This window comes from Miscanthus floridulus, chromosome 12 (genome assembly GCF_019320115.1).
Source record: "Miscanthus floridulus cultivar M001 chromosome 12, ASM1932011v1, whole genome shotgun sequence".
Classification (NCBI taxonomy): Eukaryota; Viridiplantae; Streptophyta; class Magnoliopsida; order Poales; family Poaceae; genus Miscanthus; species Miscanthus floridulus.
Window position 1 is genome coordinate 80,550,883 of NC_089591.1, and position 20,608 is coordinate 80,571,490.

The window sequence follows — 20,608 nt, forward strand, 5'->3', positions numbered from 1 at the left end:
ATAATAGTAAGTGCCGTATGACGACATACATTGGCGACTTGGCGTGACCGGAAAGCAGCTAGCTAGCGCGGCGTCTAGTGCTCCTCCAGTGCTGGCTGCCGCGGCGCCGGCTGAAAGAAAGAAAGGCCGCTATGGCTTCTTGTGTTTCGGGACCCTTTTTCGGGTTTTACATCAGGACCTAAACCAATACTACGGTCACTGACGAACAACAGCATCCATAGAATAATATTCCAACAACAAGGTCTTAAATTATTTTAGACAGAGTTACACATCAAACAACAAACTGCATGCGACAATACAACAGTTTTGAAGGCAATATATGCCGCGAATCGAAGCAGCTATATTGTACCGTTAACCTTCTCTGCCGCCGCTTCAGGATGACACAACACAACACAACACAACACGGTGATTCAGTGAGTAGATTTCTCTTACAGCCTGGATATCTGGAAGGGAACCATGACCTCAGTCATCTCCTCCCTCACAATAAGCTTGCCAACCTGGAACAGGTCGGAGATGCCTAGCTGCGTAGAGAGACGCCTTCGGCAGTCCTCTGCGGCAGCAATGCCTGACGAATAAGCTCCGTGCACTGATCCGGAGTGGTCGATGCAGGCGGCTTCCCCAGCGAAAAACAGGTTGCCCACCGGAGCGCAGAATCTTTCATACAGGTCAGCTGGTTTCCCCACCAGGTCGCACGAGTAGGAACCAAGTGAGTTTGGGTCACTGCCCCAACGTGAAACCAAATACTGAACCTGGAGAAGACAACCCAAAAATGTCAGGAGCTATAGCTACGAATCATCGATATCATACAGAGACTGGAACTGGAAGTATGTGTTTTTTCTGTGCTTGATTTACCGGTTCAGTTGCCTGCGGTAGCATTTTCCTGAGCTGGGACATAACAAAGTTCACGGATTCTTCATCCGATAGCTTCTCGATCTCGTATGCGAATCTTCCAGCTACCATGCATACCAGGACTGGGTTTCCTGTGGCTTTGTGCAGGTTGAGAAAGTAGCCACAGGCATTTGACGTTGGGGCGATCCTACCAAGCACTTCAACGTTGGGCCAAAATACAGTGTTGAACTTAAGGGCTATCTTGTTCTCGATGCCAACGCCAAGATCAGCGATTGCTGAAAGCTTCTCTCTTGGTAGTTCAGGTTCAAACTTGATGATATTTGCCTTAAGTACCCCGAGAGGGACGGTTATTATAGCAGCATCTGCAACAAAACTAGCCCCATCTTCCACACAGACAATAACCTTATTATAACGCTGTATGATCTTTGTGACCCTGATGATCAAAAAGAAAGAAGAGGTAATGAGGAAACTATTTGGGATTCAATTTGACAACGGAAGGATTACATGCATGGTTCTTCTGCACACCTGTGGTTGAGGTGAATATCAAGACCTTGAGCGAGAGCTTTGATGACAGGATCATAGCCATTAACCATAAGACCATGTCCACCGGTAAGCACATGTTCCTGCAAATCTGCAAAGCTCAGCACGCTTTTCATGCAAGTGTGTGCTTGCTGATCTTGAGAATATGGTTTGGCAAATGAACTCATCCTTGAATTGATTCTGCAAAGAATAAAGCATATCCTGTATGGGCATGTGCGTTTCTGGAAGTTCCGCGTTGCATACCTGATCCCAATTTTTCAGAGATATATTGTCCATGTCAGTAGCGAACCATGCCTCCAGCCTACATATACACCACTGCAATACTTCATATTCCAGGCCCTCCAGTCTGTGAAAAAAAAAGTGCACATCATCAAAGACCTGACAAATCCCTGTAACACAATCAGGTGGATCCTAAGTTCCACTTACTTCATATGTGGATTCCTGTCAAGCACAATTGCCATGGCTTGAATAAGAGGCATGTCATTTGCATGTTCATCTCTTACTTTGACAGTCTGAAATATTAACAAGAAGTAAGCTTATTATAGTTCCACAAAAGCATTGAATAGACAATATATAAGTGCCAAGGACTGCAGTACCTCCTTAAGAATTTTCTCAAATGTCTCCCCAACTTTGCTAACTATCTCCTGGGGAACTTGCTGACCATGCTTATCAAATAGAGCATAACTGAAAAATAAAAAAAATCGTAATTGTAAAGGAAGGGAAGCCAATCAACTTAAGAGAGATCACACGTTTTGCCAATTATGAATTATCTATTACCTTTCCAAATCATGGTCATACAGAACAGAGTTATCACCGCTTGTGCGATATAATCTAAGCCCAAGCATCCTAATCAATGGCGCCAAAGAATTCTCATTGCAAACACCATGCAACCTGAATGACAAGATAAAAGCATAAGACCATACTGCACCAAATTCAAGACAAGGTGGATAAAGGCAACTAAAAATTAGCTCTGTTATGCAACTAACCATGATGCTCCCATGTCAATTGGGCAACCAAAAGAATAGTCAGTGTGCACACGGCCACCAAGTCGGTCCCTCGACTCCAAGAGTGTGACCTGCAATTGTTTGACTTTATGTGAGCATCAAACAACTGAGCTGCTTGTGGAATGTAAACTAGAAATTTACCTTAAATGAAGCATTAGACAAAGCACGTGCGGTTGCGATGCCTGAAATCCCTCCCCCAATTACAATTACAGAAGGGGGAGAACGGTTTTGCCCATCCATGTGCGTGAAGAAACCTGATGGCAAACAAGAACGGTGAGCAATGCATAAGAACCATCAACTTTAATTTATAGAAACTTATAACATATATATAAAGCCAATAAGGCATTAAAACCGTAACTAGCACCACATGTTTCTCACCCATCTGCCCGAATAATCACATAGCAATTTCTCCATTCAGGGTAACTATCCCTATCATTTTCCTTGACCAATTAATGGTTAAGTTATGAGCTAGGAAAAGTTTGGCTGTCTTAGCATGCAGTGGCTAGCTGAAGGGGGTTGTATTGTATTATGGGGTCAGGATAATCTTAGGAATATATGTCAGGGTAAGTTATCATTTCTGGTTGATTAGTGAAAAAAGGTGTGATTGTTTTGGACTTCGATAAAATACTTGGTCTGAAGAACTCATCGATGCGCATCATTTTGGATGAACCGGTGGAGATGATATTCTGCAAACAAGAGCAAGGAAGCAAGTTGACGTGGATAGTTGTGGAGCGCAGAAGTCCATTTATTTTCTTTGAGAAATGACAACATAGTGATATCTAGTTTGGAGCCTACTCATACGTCCCTTTCACTTGCAAGTTTCCTCCTCATTCCCTATACAGGTTCCGTGTAATATTCTCTGTTCTAGATTCTTGCAGATCGACAAATAACTTTTCGGTATGTACCCTACAACTACAACGATTCAGGTGACTAGGTGAGGTCACCAGAATGACTTAGGTGGTCAATCAAATTAGAAAGGCCCCCCCTGTTTGCATAATTATCTTGTTCCCCGGACCTGAATTGAAATATATCAAGGGGCCCCCACCAACCAATATATATAATAAAATAGGTAATCAAATCATAGTTCTTGTCCCCATAATCATCGTTTTGCCCTTTCAGCATTGGGGAAGGCACTAAGCTGTCACAACACAGTCCACAAGGATTAGGACAGCAGTCCGTGACAGAGGCGTTTTGCGTAACTCAATTAACTTATTGCTACTACATATACCAGGACGGAACATTTTCAAATTGCGCAGCAGATTTCAATCTTTGCGGGACGTCAAACTCTTTTTTCACTCTTAAGTCCTAATAACGTAGCATCGCGTATATATCAAAGGAAAATCGCACCATCGCACGCAAATGGACGTAATTAAGTAGGAGCATTTCAGAAGGAAAGCAAACCAAACCAAAAGGTGGGGGAAAAAAGGAGTGATTTGGTTGATGCCCGCACGGCACGCACCTCCGGCGGCGAATCCATTCGGTGGCTGGTCCATCGATCCTGATCCTGTGTGTGAGGCTGGCGACGGCGGCGACGGCGTGCGTAGACCGTGGACGAGACGATCGAGAGCGCAAAGCTTCGGGGTGCGTAGGGGGCGTGCCGACCGGCGGCGGCTAACAATTAGAGACTAACGAGTGGTCGCGGCCGCCACGTATAGGCAGCGAGAGGTAGAAGACGAAGATGAGGAGGCCGTCCATGACGAGTCGTCCGCGGATGGGGCAGGGGGCGCTTGCGGTGGGCGCCGCGTGGGTGACCCCTCTCATACCCAAACCTGCAGGTCGCCGCCGGCGAGTCGCCCCGCCGAGCCCGCGCTTCCCGCCCTCGGAGCCACGCCGCCCGAGCCGAGCCGAGCGAGCGGTGGAGACAGAGAGGAGAGGGGCAGGGACAAGGAAGCGGGCTGGTAGTGGGTGGGGTGGTTCTTTGGTTGGCACGGCTCGGGCTCGTTCGCTCTGTCTGCCTCTGCGGTGGTGGCGTGCAGGAGGCGCGCCTTTTATAGGCCTCGCCCCGGGCGCTCCGCCGTGCCCGTTTGCAGTGCAGGGGCGGGCGGCCAGCTGCCAAGCCCTGGTCCCCTAGGGTGAGGCTGGCTGGACCGGGTGGGCGGGCGGCTGCGTGCGCTTGCGTCTCGCGCTAGCGTCACGTATCTGGATCCACCAGACGATCGAGACGACGAGGTTTCCTTCACGCCTGGCTGGCTGGCTCCTGTCTCCTGAGGGAGACGGGCACTTTTCCGACCCGGGCCACCGGGGCGTGGCGTGGTCCGACGAGACCGTGGGTGCCGAGAGACGTGGAATTCGTGGCTGTGCCAAATTCGGCGATCAAATTGGCGGCTTTTCGTTCCAATTTGCGAGGTGGACCGCCGGGCCGTACGTCGTCCGTCGTTCCTACTTTATTACCTGGTGTTGGATCGGATCGCATGCAGACGGAGGAGTAAGAAAGGGGTTTGGAAATTGGAATGCAAGAACGAGTAAGGCTCCGTTTAGATCCCACTCAAAATCCAAAAATTTTCAAGATTCCACGTCACATCAAATCTTACGGCATATGCATGGAGCATTAAATGTAGATAAAAAGAATAACTAATTGCACAGTTTGCCCGTAATTGATGAGACGAATCTTTTAAGCCTAAATAGTCCATAATTGGACATTTTTACCAAATACAAGCGAAAATGCTACAGTAACCAAAAGCCAAAACTTTCCGCATCAGGCGGCGAGAGTTTGGTGAGTGGGTGCATTATCCCTTCCTTCCACGATCAGTTCCTCGACGGCGGTCAGCGCGCGCCTAGCTAGAGAAAGAGAATCTTGCCTCCGCCTCTTTCCTGCGTCCGACGAGTGCCGACGACGACAGTGGACAGCAGCAGCAGCTTCCGTTAAGCTCCAGGAGAGCAAGAGGCACCAGCTTCCGTCCAACAGTACGTACGTGGTCCGGTGGCCGGTGGCCGGTGGCCGGAAATTGACCTGCTCGATCGATGCATGCAAAGATCAAGATAGACTCGATCCACCGCTTAAGCTCCCGTTATCCTCTCCGTTCCAAGTTGCAGGACAACAGGCGCCGTGTGCTTAGCTTAGCTGTGTACATGCACGTACGGTACGGTGTGGTCGAGGCAGCTGATGAGCCAATCAATAATTCCGGCCGGCTTTATATATAGCTAGCGTCCCGGCCATGTCGGAGTACGTAGTTGCAGCTAGCGTCGCCCTGGCTTGCTTGACTCTGCCGTGTTGGACGTCGTATCTGGTCCGGTCCGGACAAGCAGCACGTACAGTATGCGTGGCGTGATGGCGTCCGCTGGTGTTTCCGTGGTTTTCGTGGATCCATCTCCGCGTGCTAACCTTTGGGATCATCACAACTATCACATGTTTCGTGGTTCTCCATGTCCAGTTTCGTCATGCATACCTAGAGCATGTACCAGATCCGACGACGATGCTGATCTGGATCACCAGCTCAGGTGAGTCTATTACTCACTAGTTTTGCCGAGTACGACCGAGCACGACTGAGGCTATCCGACCATACACTATGACTAGAGGTAGAAGAAGAGGGAGAACTAAGTATACACACACAGTATAAATACCAGCGTTGGCCAGAGTCCTGTATAGGAGATGGCAAAATTGAACTCTCTTTGTTGAGTTGCAGTGGCAAATTATATATACAACTCTATCTATTTAATACTAGTACAGCGCACATGCTGCAACATTAACTAGATAACACAGCAGGACTGACTTCTGTGCCTGTCCCTACATGTGGCTACAGTGCGGGCAGGTGAGCCGTTCGGCGCCTGCCTCTGCAGCGGCAACAGTCCCACAACAGGGGGTCTTTTCGGCGTCGCCTTCCCTTGATGTGTGTTCACACAAGGAAGCAATAGATTATCTAACAATATTTTTCTAATCCTACTGCTATCCCTTGTAACCCTTCCATGCCGATCATCTCCTTCAGCTCCGTGAGTCGAAGACGTCGAGCGGCTTGGTGAGAACGTCCGCGAGTTGCCGACCAGTTTCGACGAACTCAATGACGATCTGCCCTCCATCGACCCAGTCCCTGAGGAAGTGAAACTTTACGTCGATGTGTTTGCTCCGGTCGTGCAGAACCGGATTCTTCGTGAGAGCGATGACGGGCTAGTTGTCCACCATCAGTGCTGATGGGTGAGCTTCCGCACCGGTCAGCTCACCCAGCAGCCGGCGCAGCCATACATCTTGGCACACCGCTGTGGCTGCTACTACGTAGTCTGCCTCGCACGTAGATAGCGCCACCACCTTCTGTTTTAGCGACAGCCATGAAATTGGAGCTGACCCGAGGAAGACGAGCACACCAGAGGTGCTTCGTCGTCTATCGATGTTCCCCGCCATGTCTGCATCGCTTAACACAGTGAGCTACAGCCTACTCCAACCAGTTTTTGGGAAGATGATCCCATGATCTACCGTCCCCTTGACATAACGTAGTAGCCACTTCACCGTAGCCCAGTGATCCTCCATGAAGCGACTGACGTAGCCCACGGCGAACGCAATGTTTGGCCTCGTGTGGACTAGGTAGCGCAGACCGCCACGATGCTCCGGTAAAGTGTTGCATCCACCTTCACCGCGGTGCTGGCCTTCGTCAGTTTTAGCCACTCCTCCATCGAAGTCACGCATGGCTTGCACTCAGCCATGCCGCTCCACTCCAATAGCTCCTCAAGGGCAGCTGGAAGACATTGAGTAGGGCTGAGCCACTTCCTGTGAACCTTTCGAGCAACAAACACAAGGATGGCAGGTGTGTCAGTCAATGTTCCTTTCCTGATTCTAAAGCCTATTGCTGTACCAAGACTAAACCGGCGGAGGATCTTGCTGTGGAATGCTCTTATAATCATTAAATCAAGTAAGGTGGTGGCTTGCTGGCCCTTTGGCAAGCGACCAAGATGTCCTGGTAGTACACCTTTCTGTAGATTCCCAAAGTAGTTAGCACGGCCTTCAGCTGAGCCGTGCATTAGAGTAGATGTAGGCCAAGAAAAGTATGCAGCGCTGCTTTCAGAGTGCTGACCAGCTGAGGCAATCGGTTGGAGAGGAGATGGACAATAATTATGATTGCATCCGTTCCTCTCCATATCCAGACCCGAACCCCCTGACTGTGATGAACCAGCATGCGCCTTCCAAATATCTGAGGGCTGCATTATGCAAGTATCATCTAGTTCTGTAGATTTTTGAAGCCTTCAACGTTGTAAAACTGCGGCATGAGAGAGCAGAACCCTGAAGATGAAAAAAATAGGTATTAACTCTGTTTTAAAATTGATGCAGGACTGACCACAGGTAAAAAAAAATCCATAGCTCATCAACAGAAAATGGCTCATCAAGAATTAAACCTACAAGTTCACGAATCAGAGAGAATATAAAACTAATATCACAGCACCTCAGCGCATTGTCTAAGAAAATAAGTAAAAAAATGGTTGCGTGCAGCCAGCACCAAAAGGCGCTGCAATAGGAATGATGTTAAAAGAATAAAGTTATCTTTGCAGAGAATAAGTGCAAAGTTCTCTAGACGTACCATTCCTCCCAGTGGAATAACAACAGCTGGAAGAATGATATATCATGAGGACTATAGTGGTAAATATTATCAGTAAAAGTGCACAAGGGAAGCATGGATTCAGTAGAAACATGCAGAATACCAAGGATCCACGTCGTCTCCTATTCTGCAGATTAATCAATGTTGAACTTGGGAAGATAAGGCATGCAACAAGAGCATATCTTATCCTCTTTTATTAATCAAAAACTCAAAATGGAGCTAAGATACCTATAACATTGGAGGGTAAAACAAATGGACAGGTGCCATGATAGACTAACTTGAATAGATAACTTGCCTAGAGAAAATTGAAAGGTATGAATACATATAGTGATGAAAAATTGTTTGATATGCCTCGAATACCTACAGTACTATCGTAGACCATCTTGGAAATGCATGTACCTAAGGGGGAAGAATTGATGAGCTGCAAAATGGAGAAACTATACGAGTTTTGAATTCTTCACATAATATTAAAGTTGCCAACACGCAAGCTCCCACAAAACAGGAAACACATTGACTATCACAAATTCGCACCAGTAAGTAGATGCAGTAGGACTACATCAAGGGTCAGCTTTGAGCCCTTATCTGTTTGCCTTGGTGATGGATGAGGTCACAAGGGAGATACAAGGGGATATCCCTTGGTGTATGCTTTTCGAGGACGATGTAGTGCTAGTTGATGAAAGTCGGACATGAGTTAATCAGAAACTGGAGTTATGGCGGGAGACTTTGGAGTCCAAAGGTTTTAGACTCGGTAGAACTAAAACTGAGTATATGAAATGCGACTTCAGCACTACTACTTGGGAGAAGGAAGATATTAGTTTGGAAGGTCAAGTAGTGCCTAGGAAGGATACCTTTCGATATTTAGGATCAATACTACAGAGAGACGGGGATATTGATGAAGATGTTAGCCATAGAATCAAAGCAGGGTGGATAAAGTGGCACCAAGCATCTGGTGTCCTATGTGACATACCACAGAAGCTAAAAGGTAAGTTTTATAGGACGGCGATTAGACCTGATATGTTGTATGGTGCAGAATGTTGGCCTACGAAAAGACGACATGTTCAACAGATAAGTGTCGCGGAAATACGTATGTTGCGTTGGACTTGCGGTCATACAAGAAGGGATCGAGTTCGGAACGATGGTATACGTGATAGATTAGGGGTATCACCAATTGAAGAAAAGCTTGTTCAACAACACCGGTTGAGATGGTTTGGACATGTCCAACGGAGACCTCCAGAGGCACCGGTGCGTAGTGGAATCCTAAGCCAGGATAGTAACGTGAAGAGAGGCAGAGGAAGACCGAAGTTGACTTGGGTAGAGGCAATAAAAGGAGACTTGAAAGGATGGAATATACCCAAAGACTTAGCCTTAGATAGGAGTGCTTGGAAAACAGCTATTCACGTGCCTGAACCTTGATTGCTTCTGCTGGGTTTCAACTCTAGCCTACCCCAACTTGTTTGGGACTTAAAGGCTTTGTTGTTGTTGTTGTTGTAAGTAGATGCAGGATCCTTAACGATCATTTGCTTGTATTCCCTACTCCCTAGCACATATCTTTCCATGTGGATCTCCACCACACAAATCACAGCGTAATAACTAAATAAGGTGCCTAACCTCAACATTGATCTGGAAAACTAGAGGTAGTCGGTGTTCCAGTTATCAACTTATCATAACCCCAATCAGAAACAAAAAAAGAGCGTCCATTTTATAAATATACTTTTGCTCTACAATGTAAACATTAGCTAGCATGATACCTAATCAATAAATGAACACCCTAATCCAATTTTCTATACAGAATGTAATAAACCTATAAACCTTACTAGCACAAGGGAAGGGAGTAAAAGTTGACCTAAATCCTACATCATTTTTTAAACCCCAATGTTTTCGGGAAAGCTGCACTAGCTCCCCAGTTCCCAGCTTAATTGGGTTCCCGTGGGTGGGCATGAACTAGTATCGATTTTTGGTTCAAAAAAACAAAACAAAGAATCTAATGGAACTATGAATGAACGGATTCAGCCTAGCTGTCACAAATCACCTGTGCAGCACACGAGTTCACAACCACTGTGGGGAAGACAGGTGAAAGATTTGGATCTGATTGGGAGCACCAATCCAGCTATTGCACAAACTGAAATAATCCATCCAAGACAGCAAAGATATGATGGATTGATTAGTCTGATTAGTCACCAGCAAAAGGGAAACCCAACTAAAGACCGCACAGACAGATCTCCACCGCCACTCCACTTGACCACAAGAGGAGCAGCCACAATGGTGGGCGGAGGATCCAGCAGCAGCGATAAAGGGGAAAGCCAGGGACCTCTCTCTCTGCCGTCTCATATTCCTAACTCCTCATACACCTTTCGACCGGTCGTCTCTCTACCGCTCTCTTGGTTTGCCTTGGAGGAGTGCTACCGGGGACTGGGAGCGGAGTGGCGCCAGGCAGTGGAACGCCACGGCCAGCGGAGGAGCCAAGACTATGGCAAGTAGTTGATGTGAGCGCACAGAGACCACCAATCCAGTGGCCAGTAGGAGTGCAGGGCACCCTTGCTTGTTGTCTTGTAGTCTGGAGAGAGAAAGAGGGAATGGCAAGGAGAGAGTGGGACAAATTTCCTGGATTGTGACCTTTTTTATGTTTTGTATCCTTAATATTGCTATCTTAAGCACACTGAAAACAGATCATCAACGTAGTATTATTTGAAATGTATTTCCCATAGTATTATCACGATTGATCAAGCGCTACTGTCACAAGTTCATCAAGTAGTCATAGTATCAAGTCAGAAGGTTAGGGCACGTACAACGGGCGTCTTTTTCTCGTCTCGGTGATGGCCCTTTTTCAGAAAACCCCCCAGCTCAGCCGAGAGACGGGCGCATCGTCGCCTCGCGAGGCGACGGCCCTGTCCCGTGCTCCGATGCGGAACAGACGACCGCGGCTCCATTGTACGGCCTCGTCTCCTACAGGCAACGGCGCGCTCGGATCCCGCGCGGGCAGCAGCCGCGCTCGCAGCAGCAGTCGATTTGGGCGCGCGAGGGATTTTTCCGCGCCAAATCCATCTCCACCTTCATATATCCCCGCATCCTCACTTTTCCCCAAATCCATCTTCATCTCGCACTGTCCTCGTCTCCGATTTGGTGCGCCGAGATGTCCATGCCACCCGCAGCTAGGAAGAAGGGCTCGTCACCGTCGGCGTTGGCTGCGGCGGCAGCGGCGGCCCTAGCCCATACCCTCGGTCGCGGCCGCGGTGGCTGCTTGGCGCTGACGGCTCTCTCCCTGGGTCGTCGTGGCGGCTCGGCGCCGACGGTGATCCCTCTTCTCCTAGATTTGGGCGTTCGGCAGCTTGGGATGCATCATGGTACTCACTTAAAACTCGTGGATCTGTGTCTATAAGTTTGGGATTATTTCAATTTTCAATCCTAGTTAAAGCCTACCCCAACTTGCTTGGGCCTGAAAGGCTATGTTGTTGTTGTTCCATCCTAGTTAAGATGCACTAGAAGATTATTTCGATTAAGTCTGTGAGTATTTCAATTAAGTCTGTGAGTAAATCATTAGTTCACAGCTGATTCTGGGATCAGCCTGTTCAGTTTGTTGCCTGTGAGATATATGGTTTGGAGGCTAGTTAAATTTGATACACTAGCAGGAAGTCCGCCAATTAAGTTGTTGTCACCTGCTACGAAAGTACTAATAGCTTGGAGAGGTTTCCAATTAAGATGTCTGCAATACAAAAGAGGACCCAAAAATTACCAGTAAAAGAAGTTTTTAACTGATGTGTGTTTGTCCTGTGAAAAAAAGTTATTCAACTTCTATTCTTTGATTTACAGTAATTTCAGCTGCTATCTATGTTTGCTGTAATCACAATGCACTTGCCTCTTCACAGTTCCAGGAAAATCATATCTGTTGCTTCCATTAACATATGAATTTTTTCTAAAAACAGAATTGCTCATGTGTGTTTGCTTTGGTGAATTTTTTCTGAAAACAGAATTGCTCATATCTGTTACTTTTGTTATACAGAGCTAGTAAATCATTAGTTTGCAAATGATTTTGTCCTACCTGTAGTAAATTACTTTAGTTTGCCCTATGAAGGTCGGGCCTGGTGCAAGCGGTAGAGTCTTACCGCCTGTGACCGGAAGGTCCCGGGTTCGAGTCACGGTCTCCTCGCATTGCACAGGCAAGGGTAAGGCTTGCTACTAACACCCTTCCCCAGACCCCGCACAGAGTGGGAGCTCTCTGCACTGGGTACGCCCCCTTTTTACTTTAGTTTGCCCTATAAAAAAAATATTCAGCTTGTATTCCTTGATTTACAGTAATTTCAGTCACTATCTATGTTTGCTCATAATACTGTCAGCCATTCTGAAAACTGCATGCTGTTAATACCACCTATGTGCTAATAGACCAATGTCCAGTGAAGCAAGTTCACTGCCTGAAGTGGAATCTTGCTTGAGCAGCCTTATAATGACAATGACAATATTAGGACTGAGAGGAGGATCCTATGGACAGAGGACGAGGATTAGACTGATGAGCGCTTGGATAGAACATTCAACAGACTATCTGAATGCTATCTGAACTGCTATCTGAACTGCTATTTTCTGAATTCTGATTGTGAACTGCTATCTGAATGCCATTTGAACAGAGCTAGTGCTCTTGACTTCATCTCGCAATTTTGATTTAACAATTATCTCTCAATTTTGCAGGACATGGTGTGATCTACGTGATGCTATGATCTACAATTTTTCTGTGCAGAGGATGAGTTGTGACCTACCTGATGGTGTGATCTATCTGTTATCTACTAGTTATTATCTAAATGTCATCTACTAGTGACTGCTATCTGAATGCTATCTGAATGCTTCCCAGTTAAATTTCTGCTATCTTTCTGTGTGAACATGTGATTGCTATCTGAATGCTTCCCAGTTAAATTTTTGTGTGACCATGTTACTGCTATCTGAATTTCCCAGTTAAATGTCTCTCATGCGTAACTGAAGCATTAGTGACTGTAATCATGTTGCTCTTATTTATCCTTGATACATTTTCTATCAAATAGCCACACAATGGTATACAAAATTTATTTATAGTTGATCCTAGCTACATGCAAAGCATTAAACAGCTTAGAGACAGACCCTCTGTCTGTGGGTTGTATGACTTGTCTTTATACCTGTCTGTATGATAGATTCGAGGTGCTTAGAGACGGACCCTGTCTGTGGGTTGTACATGCCCTTGAGGTTTTGAAATTTCGGGTTCATAAACTTTAAATGCTGGTGGCCTGCACTAGTGCTGCTTCTAGTCTTTCACCCACTTTGCTAATAATGGGCAACTGCACTTAAATGCTTACTAATAACACTCTTAACTAATTTGGGGGTCCATAATTCTATATACAGGCCTGATGACTTGTGTTGCATCCTTGTAACCGCCAGCTGCTAGCATTTTTTTCAAAGCAAAACCAAAGGGCCAAGGGGCGACTAGGCGAGGTACAGAACGAGCAGGCCTTACCTTGCTGCTCCGGACCCCGGAGGGATGGCGAGGCCGCCTTGCTGGCGCTCCAGCAGATCTGCAGCAAGAGGAGTAAAAGAGGTGAGGGCGGGGAGGATCTGGGCGGCCGGCGGAGGGCCAACCCTGGCCCCAATCCACTCCACGCGGTCCAGGAAAAGTAGGTAGTGGAGTAGGGGGTGTGCGCCCAGCCGCGAGGAGAGGGAACAGGCCGGCGGTGAGGACGGCGCAGATCCGGCCGCCGGATCCGCGAACCGCGTCCGCGCAGCACAACTCGCCGGCGGAGGGGCGCGCGCCTAAAATCGACAAGGACTCCGCCGGACGAGGAGGTGGCGCGTAGACTCACCCGGAACAGCGGAGGGAGCTCGACGGAGCGGGGCCGAACTTTCGCCCGCGGAGGGAGGAGGAGAGGATGGACGAGCGAGGCGTCTGGAAGCCGCGCGGTGCGGCAGAGGCCCGCGTGCTGGCAGAGGCGGCGTGGTGGATGGCGGGCAGCGGGATTCAGGGAGAAGCAGCCGCCGGAGGTAGGACGAGGCGGCCAGGATGTGGAGTCATGCTGCGGATGAGCAGCTCGCCGACGGCGGCAGTAGGAAGCACGCCGTCGGGGACGGGAGGAGGAAGAAGAAGGTGGGGGAGGGGGAAGGGAGGAAAAAGGGTGACGGAGATAGAATAGGAAACGCACAGGCACCAGCGAATTTCGGTCAATTTGAAGAAAGAAAAAACGAAGCAAATGCACGAGTGGCTCTAGATACTACTGGCACCGGAATATTTTGCTCTTGAGCCCGTGTGACGACATGGACATGGCCGAGCTTACCTGGGATAGCAGTCGTGGAGTCGTGGACTCGTGGGTCGTGGCATCAGCAGGAGCATTGCGAGTTGGAAAATGATGGGCACGCAAGACACTCCCTTCCCTTTTTTTATTCTATATATATGTTGATATTTTTTTTAGTAAATTTAAATAAAATTAGATAAGTTTAACTTGAACGCCCTGCCATTCAATCTTTCATTTTTTTTTAAAAAAAAGGCTGAGGAAGTAGTATGTGTTAAGTATTCACCGACTCGAGTCAAGAATGAATTACCATGCGTCTTTTTTATAAGAAATTTGCAAAGCATTGAACTCCACTTGGTGAGCGCTATTTTTTTAGCTATAAACTTGTCAAATTTTATGACAGTTAAATTTTTGTTGTGAATCTAGAGAATCTGAATTTGCTTGCTATCGTGTTTTTTTTATACGCAAGAAAATTGCACCCCTTTATATTATTATTGTTGTTGTTGTTGTTATTATTATTATAGTTATTATTATTATTGTTATTATACTACTACTGCTACTGCTGCTGCTGCTACTGCTGCTACTGCTGCTGCTACTGCTACTACTACTGCTGCTACTACTGCAGCTGCTGCTACTGCTACACTTACTCTACTCTACTACTTACTACTACTACTTGCTACTTCTAGCTACTAACTTTTGGCTGCTGTTGCAAATTTTCTTATATAATGCTAGTGTTTCTTATCCTCTCCTCTATGTTTGGCAGCAGTAGCTGCTCTATTTGTTTTGGCAAGCTGGTGCTGCTATTTTTTTCTTATATAATGCTAGTGTGTAGTGGCTGTTGCTGCTGCTGCTGCTACTACTACTACTCCTACCACTACTCCTACTAGTACTCCTCCTGCTCCTACTACTACTCCTTTGTTTTTTGCTTATATACTGCTGATGTGTAGTGGCGGCGGCTGCTGCTGCTGCTGCTGCTGCTACCACTACTCCTACTCCTCCTCCTCCTACTACTACTACTACTCCTCTTACTACTCCTACTCCTCCTCCTCTTACTACTCCTATTACTCCTCCTCCCTGTGCTTGCTACTCCTACTGCTGCTTTTCTTTCAGTGATGCTCCTACTACTACTCCTAAGTGGCTGCTGCTCTTACTCTACTACTACCACTCTACTGCTAAACTTATTCTACTCTACTGCTTTCTCTCTGCGGCAAGGGCAAGGTTTGGTCGAGCGTCAGCTATCGCGTGTAACGTTACATCTTGCTCTCGCTCAACAGCTCATTTTGTACCAGTAACAACAACTAACAAGCACACAGCTAACGAGAGAACGAACAACCATCGTATACATACAGACATGCTTTAGCTAATATAATTTTGGAATAGGACTCAAAACTAGATATATCAGGGCAATGTATATCTTTGAATTAAGGACTCATAATAATTTCTTAAGTACGTATGAAAGAGTAACGTAATAACACTTGAGTTCAATACCAGTCGATCTTGACTTATTCCAGACAATACACACGTTCAAGATAATATAAAAACATTACACAATACAAAAGACTTCGCAGTCGTCAAGAAGCAGCGAAGCGATCAAACCACTCCAAGGTCGCCACTGAATCACTGATCGAGCTCACTCAGGTAGTCAGGTCCTGCAAATCTGCAGGGGAGCCACAGCTCCGGCCATCTCCTCCCACGCCGCGACCTGGACCAGGTCCGGGATGCCCTTCAGCGTCAGGAGGCGCTTCCTGCATTCTTCGGCAGCGGCAATGCCCGACGAGTACGCGCCATGCACCGACCCCGAGTGCTCGGCGCTGGCCGCCTCGCCGGCGAAGTACAGGTTTTCCACGGGGGCAGAGAACCTCGCGCACACGTCGGCCGGCTTCCCGACCAGGTCGCACGAGTAGGACCCCAGAGAGTTTGGGTCGGAGCCCCAGCGTGACACCAGGTACTGCGTCTGCAACAGCAAGACATCACCAACAAATGCAAATGTGTCAGCCACATGAATAAACATTCAGAAATTTGCCTTAACCCTTATAACCCAAGTAGAATGCAACAACAGTCATGCGCAACGGCAACATACTGGTTCAGTGGCATCTGGAAGCATCTTCTTCAGGTGAGAAACGACCAAGCTGACGGCTTCCTTGTCCGACAGTTTCTCCACTTCCTGGGCAAACCTTCCAGCAGCCATGTAGACGAGGACCGGGTTGCCGGTGGCTTTGTGCAGGTTCAGGAAGTACCCACACGCTTTAGGTGTCGGCCCAACCATTCCCAGCACCTCAACATTGGGCCAGAAGACCCTGTCAAAGTGCATTGCGATCTTGTTCTCAACACCGACGCCGAGGTTCGCGATGGCAGAGCTCTTCCATGAGGGCAGTTCAGGTTCGAACTTTATTATGTTCGCCTTGAGAACACCGAGTGGCACAGAGATTATGCAAGCGTCAGCGAAGTAGCTTGTGCCATCTTCAGTAGTGACCTTGACTCCATTGTATTGACGAGTAATTTCGGTGACCCTAAATATCATCATCATTCAAACAAAGTAAGCAAATTTATTTATCACTGGATAAAGTAAAAAATAGAACTGTGGTAATTCCTTTCAAGACAGAATGAAGATTCAAATGCTTATATTTGCTAGTGCTCTGTTCACCAACTAAAATTTCCCTGGAACCATGAGTACCGTGCTTGGCAAGAGTAAAAATCCAGATCCAGCAATATAAGATGTTTGAAAAAAAACAAACCTTTGGTTAAGCCTGATGTCAAGACCTTGAGCAAGAGCTTCAATAACAGGATAGTATCCATTTACCATCAGTCCATGTCCACCAGTAAGAACACGCTCCTGCAGATCAAAAAGGGATGAAAGGTTAGTACGACTGAAACAACTTGAATTAACCTACCAAATTCTATCCTAGTAGAGAACTTAAATTTCTAAGGGCCCCTTCGAAATGCAGGAATTTCATAGGAGTCCTACAGGAATCTCACGGAAATCAGTTTAATTTCACAGGAAAAACGCGGGAAACAGGAAAATTTTGACTAGATGGTTGGCTTTCACTTTGCTCCAGTGCATAGCACGAACCTGATCCCAGTTCTTCAGAGATATTTCATCTGCATCTGCAGCAAACCATGCCTCAAGCCGGCAGACACACCATTGCAAGACCTGATCATCTAGCCCTTCTAGCCTACAAAGTGGCAACCATATCAGTCAAGTACTATCGCACGAGCAGCTTTCATGAATTATATTCAGTTATAACACATGACACTGTGGTGTAAGAAAAATTACTTTAGATGGGGGTGCCTCTCAAACACAATAGAAATTGCCTGTAGCAGTGGCATGTCATGTTCCTGCTCATCACGCACTTTAACCGTCTGTAATGCAATACGTACCATAGATAGAGTGGGCTGAAATTGCTCTTAAAGAAGTACCAAAAAGTACATCGCATGAAAGAATTCACTATGTACCTCTTCAAGAATTCTCTCAAATGTTTCTCCAACTTTATCAACTGTCTCCTTTGGGACCTGATTACCATCCTTATCGAAGAGAGCATAGCTGCAGAGGGATCAATGAACACAATGAGATGCAAGAACAAACTAGCATGGGAAACGAATTTTAACTTTTAAGTGTACGGGATATTAGGTAGAACCTTTCTAAATCATGATCATACAGAACTGAGTTGTCATCGCTTGTGCGATATAACCTCAGCCCAAGATAGCCGATCAATGGTGCCAATGAATTCTCATTACACACGCCGTGTAGCCTGAATTTGACAAAAATCAACAGAAAAGTAAGTAAGAGCTTACACGGGCAGAAACTTCAGTGGTTGTGTCTTGTGTTAAGCAATTTGAGTGAAGGCAACAAACCATGAGGCTCCCATATCAATTGGACATCCAAATGAGTAATCAGTATGGACGCGCCCACCAATACGATCTCTCGACTCCAAAACAGTCACCTGATCATGTGGAATCAAATTCAGTAACATTAATTAATTAAAACGTGTCCCCATATGACTCTATGAGTGAGCACGCAACACTACCACATGTACTGAATCACTTGTAGATGAAAAACCGTGAGTGATCAGTTACCTTGAATGAAGAATTGGAAAGGGCACGGGCAGCTGCAACGCCCGAGATGCCACCGCCGATGACAATGACGGATGGAGGCGACGTGCACCGCCTCTCAATGGTCGGGAGCAAAAGGCCTGAATTTTCATTTATTTATTTGTAATCAGCACTCAGTTCATACGGAATCAGGTGAGAACAAAATATCTACGAGCTCATCGGAACGATAACAAACAGAACAGGACCAAAAAAAATCCCCTTTCTGTCCGGGACAGTATATATACAGAATACAAATAGAGAGATAAAATTCATTAAAAAGCAGAGAAATGAAGCGAAATTTCAATACCTCCAGTTTTGAGGCCATTAGGATCCATTCCAGCCGCCGGCGCCGCCGTGGAAGAAGAAGAATAGGATGAGAAAGAGGAACAAGCAACCACAGATGGTCCCTCCGTCCCCGTACACGCAAACGCAAAGGCGAGCGCAGTTTACAAGAGATTACTACTACAATTACTACTACTTAAATTAGAATTACTACTAGGTATGGGAATCGAGAGGAAGAAGACGAAGACGAGGAGGCCGTCCTGGCGGCGGGCGACGTCGGAGCAGCGGCGGTGCGCGAAGCAGCTCATACCCCTATCTGGCTCCAAACCGGCAAAATCTCGGCCCCCTCCGCGCACCACGGTCTCTCCTCCCACAACGAAGCGCGAGAAACCGATCCGGTGGAGAGAGGGAGAGAGGAAGAGAGGAGATATTTTTCTCTGTTCTTCGCCGGGTGGTCCTGATCTGGGATGGTGATGGAGTTAAAGGCGATGAGAGGAGGTTAAGGAGATGTGGGTTTTAAATAGACTGGGGGACGAGGAAGTCGGGTTAGACACGGAACGGGCACGCGGCTGGCGGCCAGGCGCGCCTTGCGTTGTGTTCGTTTGCTTCTCCGTGCGAGCGCCGGTGTTTCGTTTTCATCCACGCATTTCTTATTTTTTTATTCTCTGTCTATATCTAATAATAATAATCCCTACGTCCGAACTCCTGCAGAAAAAAGAAATCTCCCTTTCTAAAAAACAAACAATTTTAAATGTAGCAAAATATATTTAAAATATCAGTATTTGTGATGGGCAATAACAATAAGTATCACTAGATTAATTAGAGAATATTTTCATAAAAACATATTTAAAGATACAAATATTAATGTTATTTTTTATGATCCAATTATACTTAAGATTGTCTGATTTAGCGAGAGTTTTTTTTTGTTGTTGGAGCAAGTAATCGTCCAATAGGTCGACGCATTCCTTTTCTAAACATGAATCAATGAATATATACTTAAGATTGAATGAAGGCGAGCATTCGTATGGCCCCGTTCGTTTCGCTGAAAAAATAAACCGAAACACTATTCTGACTGATTTATTGTGAGAGAAAAACATTGTTTCGACTGATCACTCGTATTGGCAAAATGTGCACAAGCTGTAAATGCACCATGTCTTTTTTATAAACATGCACAAGCAGTAAACATAAACTCGTATTGGCAAAACGTGCATCGGCATTATTGCTACGCCTACGTTGAATCTAGTGATCATGTTGGACCTGCTCTCCTTCAAATGTCTTTTCTTTTGTCCTCATCCTCATCCTTCATTTTTTCTCTCTCTTTTACGTAATTTGTTTAATAAAGTTTAAAGGCGATGAAGGGTGCTGGATAGGCAGCCCTGGGCATTCGGTACTATCGAACCGAACCGAATCCTCGGTTTTTCGGTTCTCAGAAAAGTCGGTATCGATCGGTTCTTCCAAAAAATCGGCACCGACGAAGTTCGGCTTCGGTTAGTTCGGTTCGGTTCCGGTTCCGAACCGAATTGTCGGGTACCGTAGAACGGGGTACCCCGAGCGAACATCAAAAGGGTCACTCAAGTCCCATAAAAAACAAAGCTAGGAGGTAAGCCATGGGCTCCTCACCGACCACGTCCGAGCCCACCAGGCTCTCCGCCTCGCCTCGAGCCCCGCACAGGAGGTCTCGGCGTCCTGACGCAATCTCCGCCTCGCGCGAGGCCTTTCATGGAAGGCCTCGGCAAGGAGTGCAATCTCCGCCTCGCGCGAGGCCTCTCACGGAAGGCCTCGGCCAGGAGTCCGAACTCTGTCTCGCGCGAGGCCTCATTCTCCGTATCACTCGAGGCCGGCTTGTCCGTAGCCCGTCGCCCCCCGCCTCGACCGATCTTTCCGACAGCACGTCATGTCCCATTAATACGTCAACCGCTCCCGCAATCTCAGCCGGACGATGGCTCGACACCGTAGAATGGCCGACGGAACATGAGGTCGCATCAGCACCATACCAACTGAGACAGGGCACGGCGGAGATTACCGGTCACTATATCCTAACGCTGTGCCCACGATCAGCATCCGCACTACACTGTGCCCCGTGATCCCC

The 20,608-nt window shown here is 46.9% G+C and overlaps 2 protein-coding genes and 2 long non-coding RNA genes across 5 annotated transcripts; 1 reads left to right on the forward strand and 3 right to left on the reverse strand.

The window, feature by feature from the left end:
- Positions 1-228: 228 nt before the first annotated feature.
- On the reverse strand, positions 229-4,361 carry LOC136497933 (polyamine oxidase 5). Its single transcript, XM_066493836.1, has 10 exons — positions 3,853-4,361; positions 2,535-2,647; positions 2,376-2,464; positions 2,167-2,280; positions 1,986-2,073; positions 1,816-1,901; positions 1,633-1,735; positions 1,375-1,472; positions 853-1,282; positions 229-749 (listed from the first exon to the last, which is right to left on the reverse strand). Exons 1-10 carry the CDS (start codon positions 3,884-3,886, stop codon positions 429-431), a joined length of 1,476 nt encoding a protein of 491 aa, XP_066349933.1. The 5' UTR covers positions 3,887-4,361; the 3' UTR covers positions 229-428.
- Positions 4,362-7,051: 2,690 nt separating this feature from the next.
- On the reverse strand, positions 7,052-14,097 carry LOC136497934 (uncharacterized). The gene is made up of 3 exons (XR_010769468.1): positions 13,726-14,097; positions 13,383-13,440; positions 7,052-7,599 (listed from the first exon to the last, which is right to left on the reverse strand). It is a non-coding gene; the product is annotated as an uncharacterized lncRNA (long non-coding RNA).
- Positions 10,700-12,876, forward strand: LOC136497936 (uncharacterized). Its single transcript, XR_010769469.1, has 2 exons — positions 10,700-11,253; positions 12,590-12,876. It is a non-coding gene; the product is annotated as an uncharacterized lncRNA (long non-coding RNA).
- Positions 14,098-15,546: 1,449 nt separating the features above from the next.
- Positions 15,547-19,011, reverse strand: LOC136497938 (polyamine oxidase 4). 2 transcript variants are annotated; one of them, XM_066493837.1, is made up of 10 exons: positions 18,545-19,010; positions 18,223-18,338; positions 18,001-18,089; positions 17,784-17,897; positions 17,602-17,689; positions 17,423-17,508; positions 17,219-17,321; positions 16,884-16,981; positions 16,229-16,658; positions 15,547-16,102 (listed from the first exon to the last, which is right to left on the reverse strand). In XM_066493837.1, the coding sequence occupies exons 1-10, from the start codon at positions 18,570-18,572 to the stop codon at positions 15,791-15,793; spliced, it is 1,464 nt and encodes a 487-aa protein (XP_066349934.1). In that variant the 5' UTR covers positions 18,573-19,010; the 3' UTR covers positions 15,547-15,790. The 2 variants fall into 2 exon arrangements, with proteins under 2 accessions (XP_066349934.1, XP_066349935.1); XM_066493838.1 differs by lacking the exons at positions 17,219-17,321; positions 17,423-17,508 and having other exon boundaries at positions 18,545-19,011.
- Positions 19,012-20,608: the final 1,597 nt, after the last annotated feature.

Coding starts and splice junctions, on each gene's coding strand:
- LOC136497933 (XM_066493836.1), bottom strand. CDS start 3,886: ATGGACCAGCCACCGAATGGATTCGCCGCCGGAG. Junction 2,648..3,852: donor GAATGGATTCGCCGCCGGAG/GTGCGTGCCGTG, acceptor GTTTGCCATCAG/GTTTCTTCACGCACATGGAT. Junction 1,902..1,985: donor TTGAGAAAATTCTTAAGGAG/GTACTGCAGTCC, acceptor TTAATATTTCAG/ACTGTCAAAGTAAGAGATGA.
- LOC136497938 (XM_066493837.1), bottom strand. CDS start 18,572: ATGGATCCTAATGGCCTCAAAACTGGAG. Junction 17,322..17,422: donor GAGAGGCACCCCCATCTAAA/GTAATTTTTCTT, acceptor GCCACTTTGTAG/GCTAGAAGGGCTAGATGATC. Junction 16,103..16,228: donor TTCCAGATGCCACTGAACCA/GTATGTTGCCGT, acceptor TTGCTGTTGCAG/ACGCAGTACCTGGTGTCACG.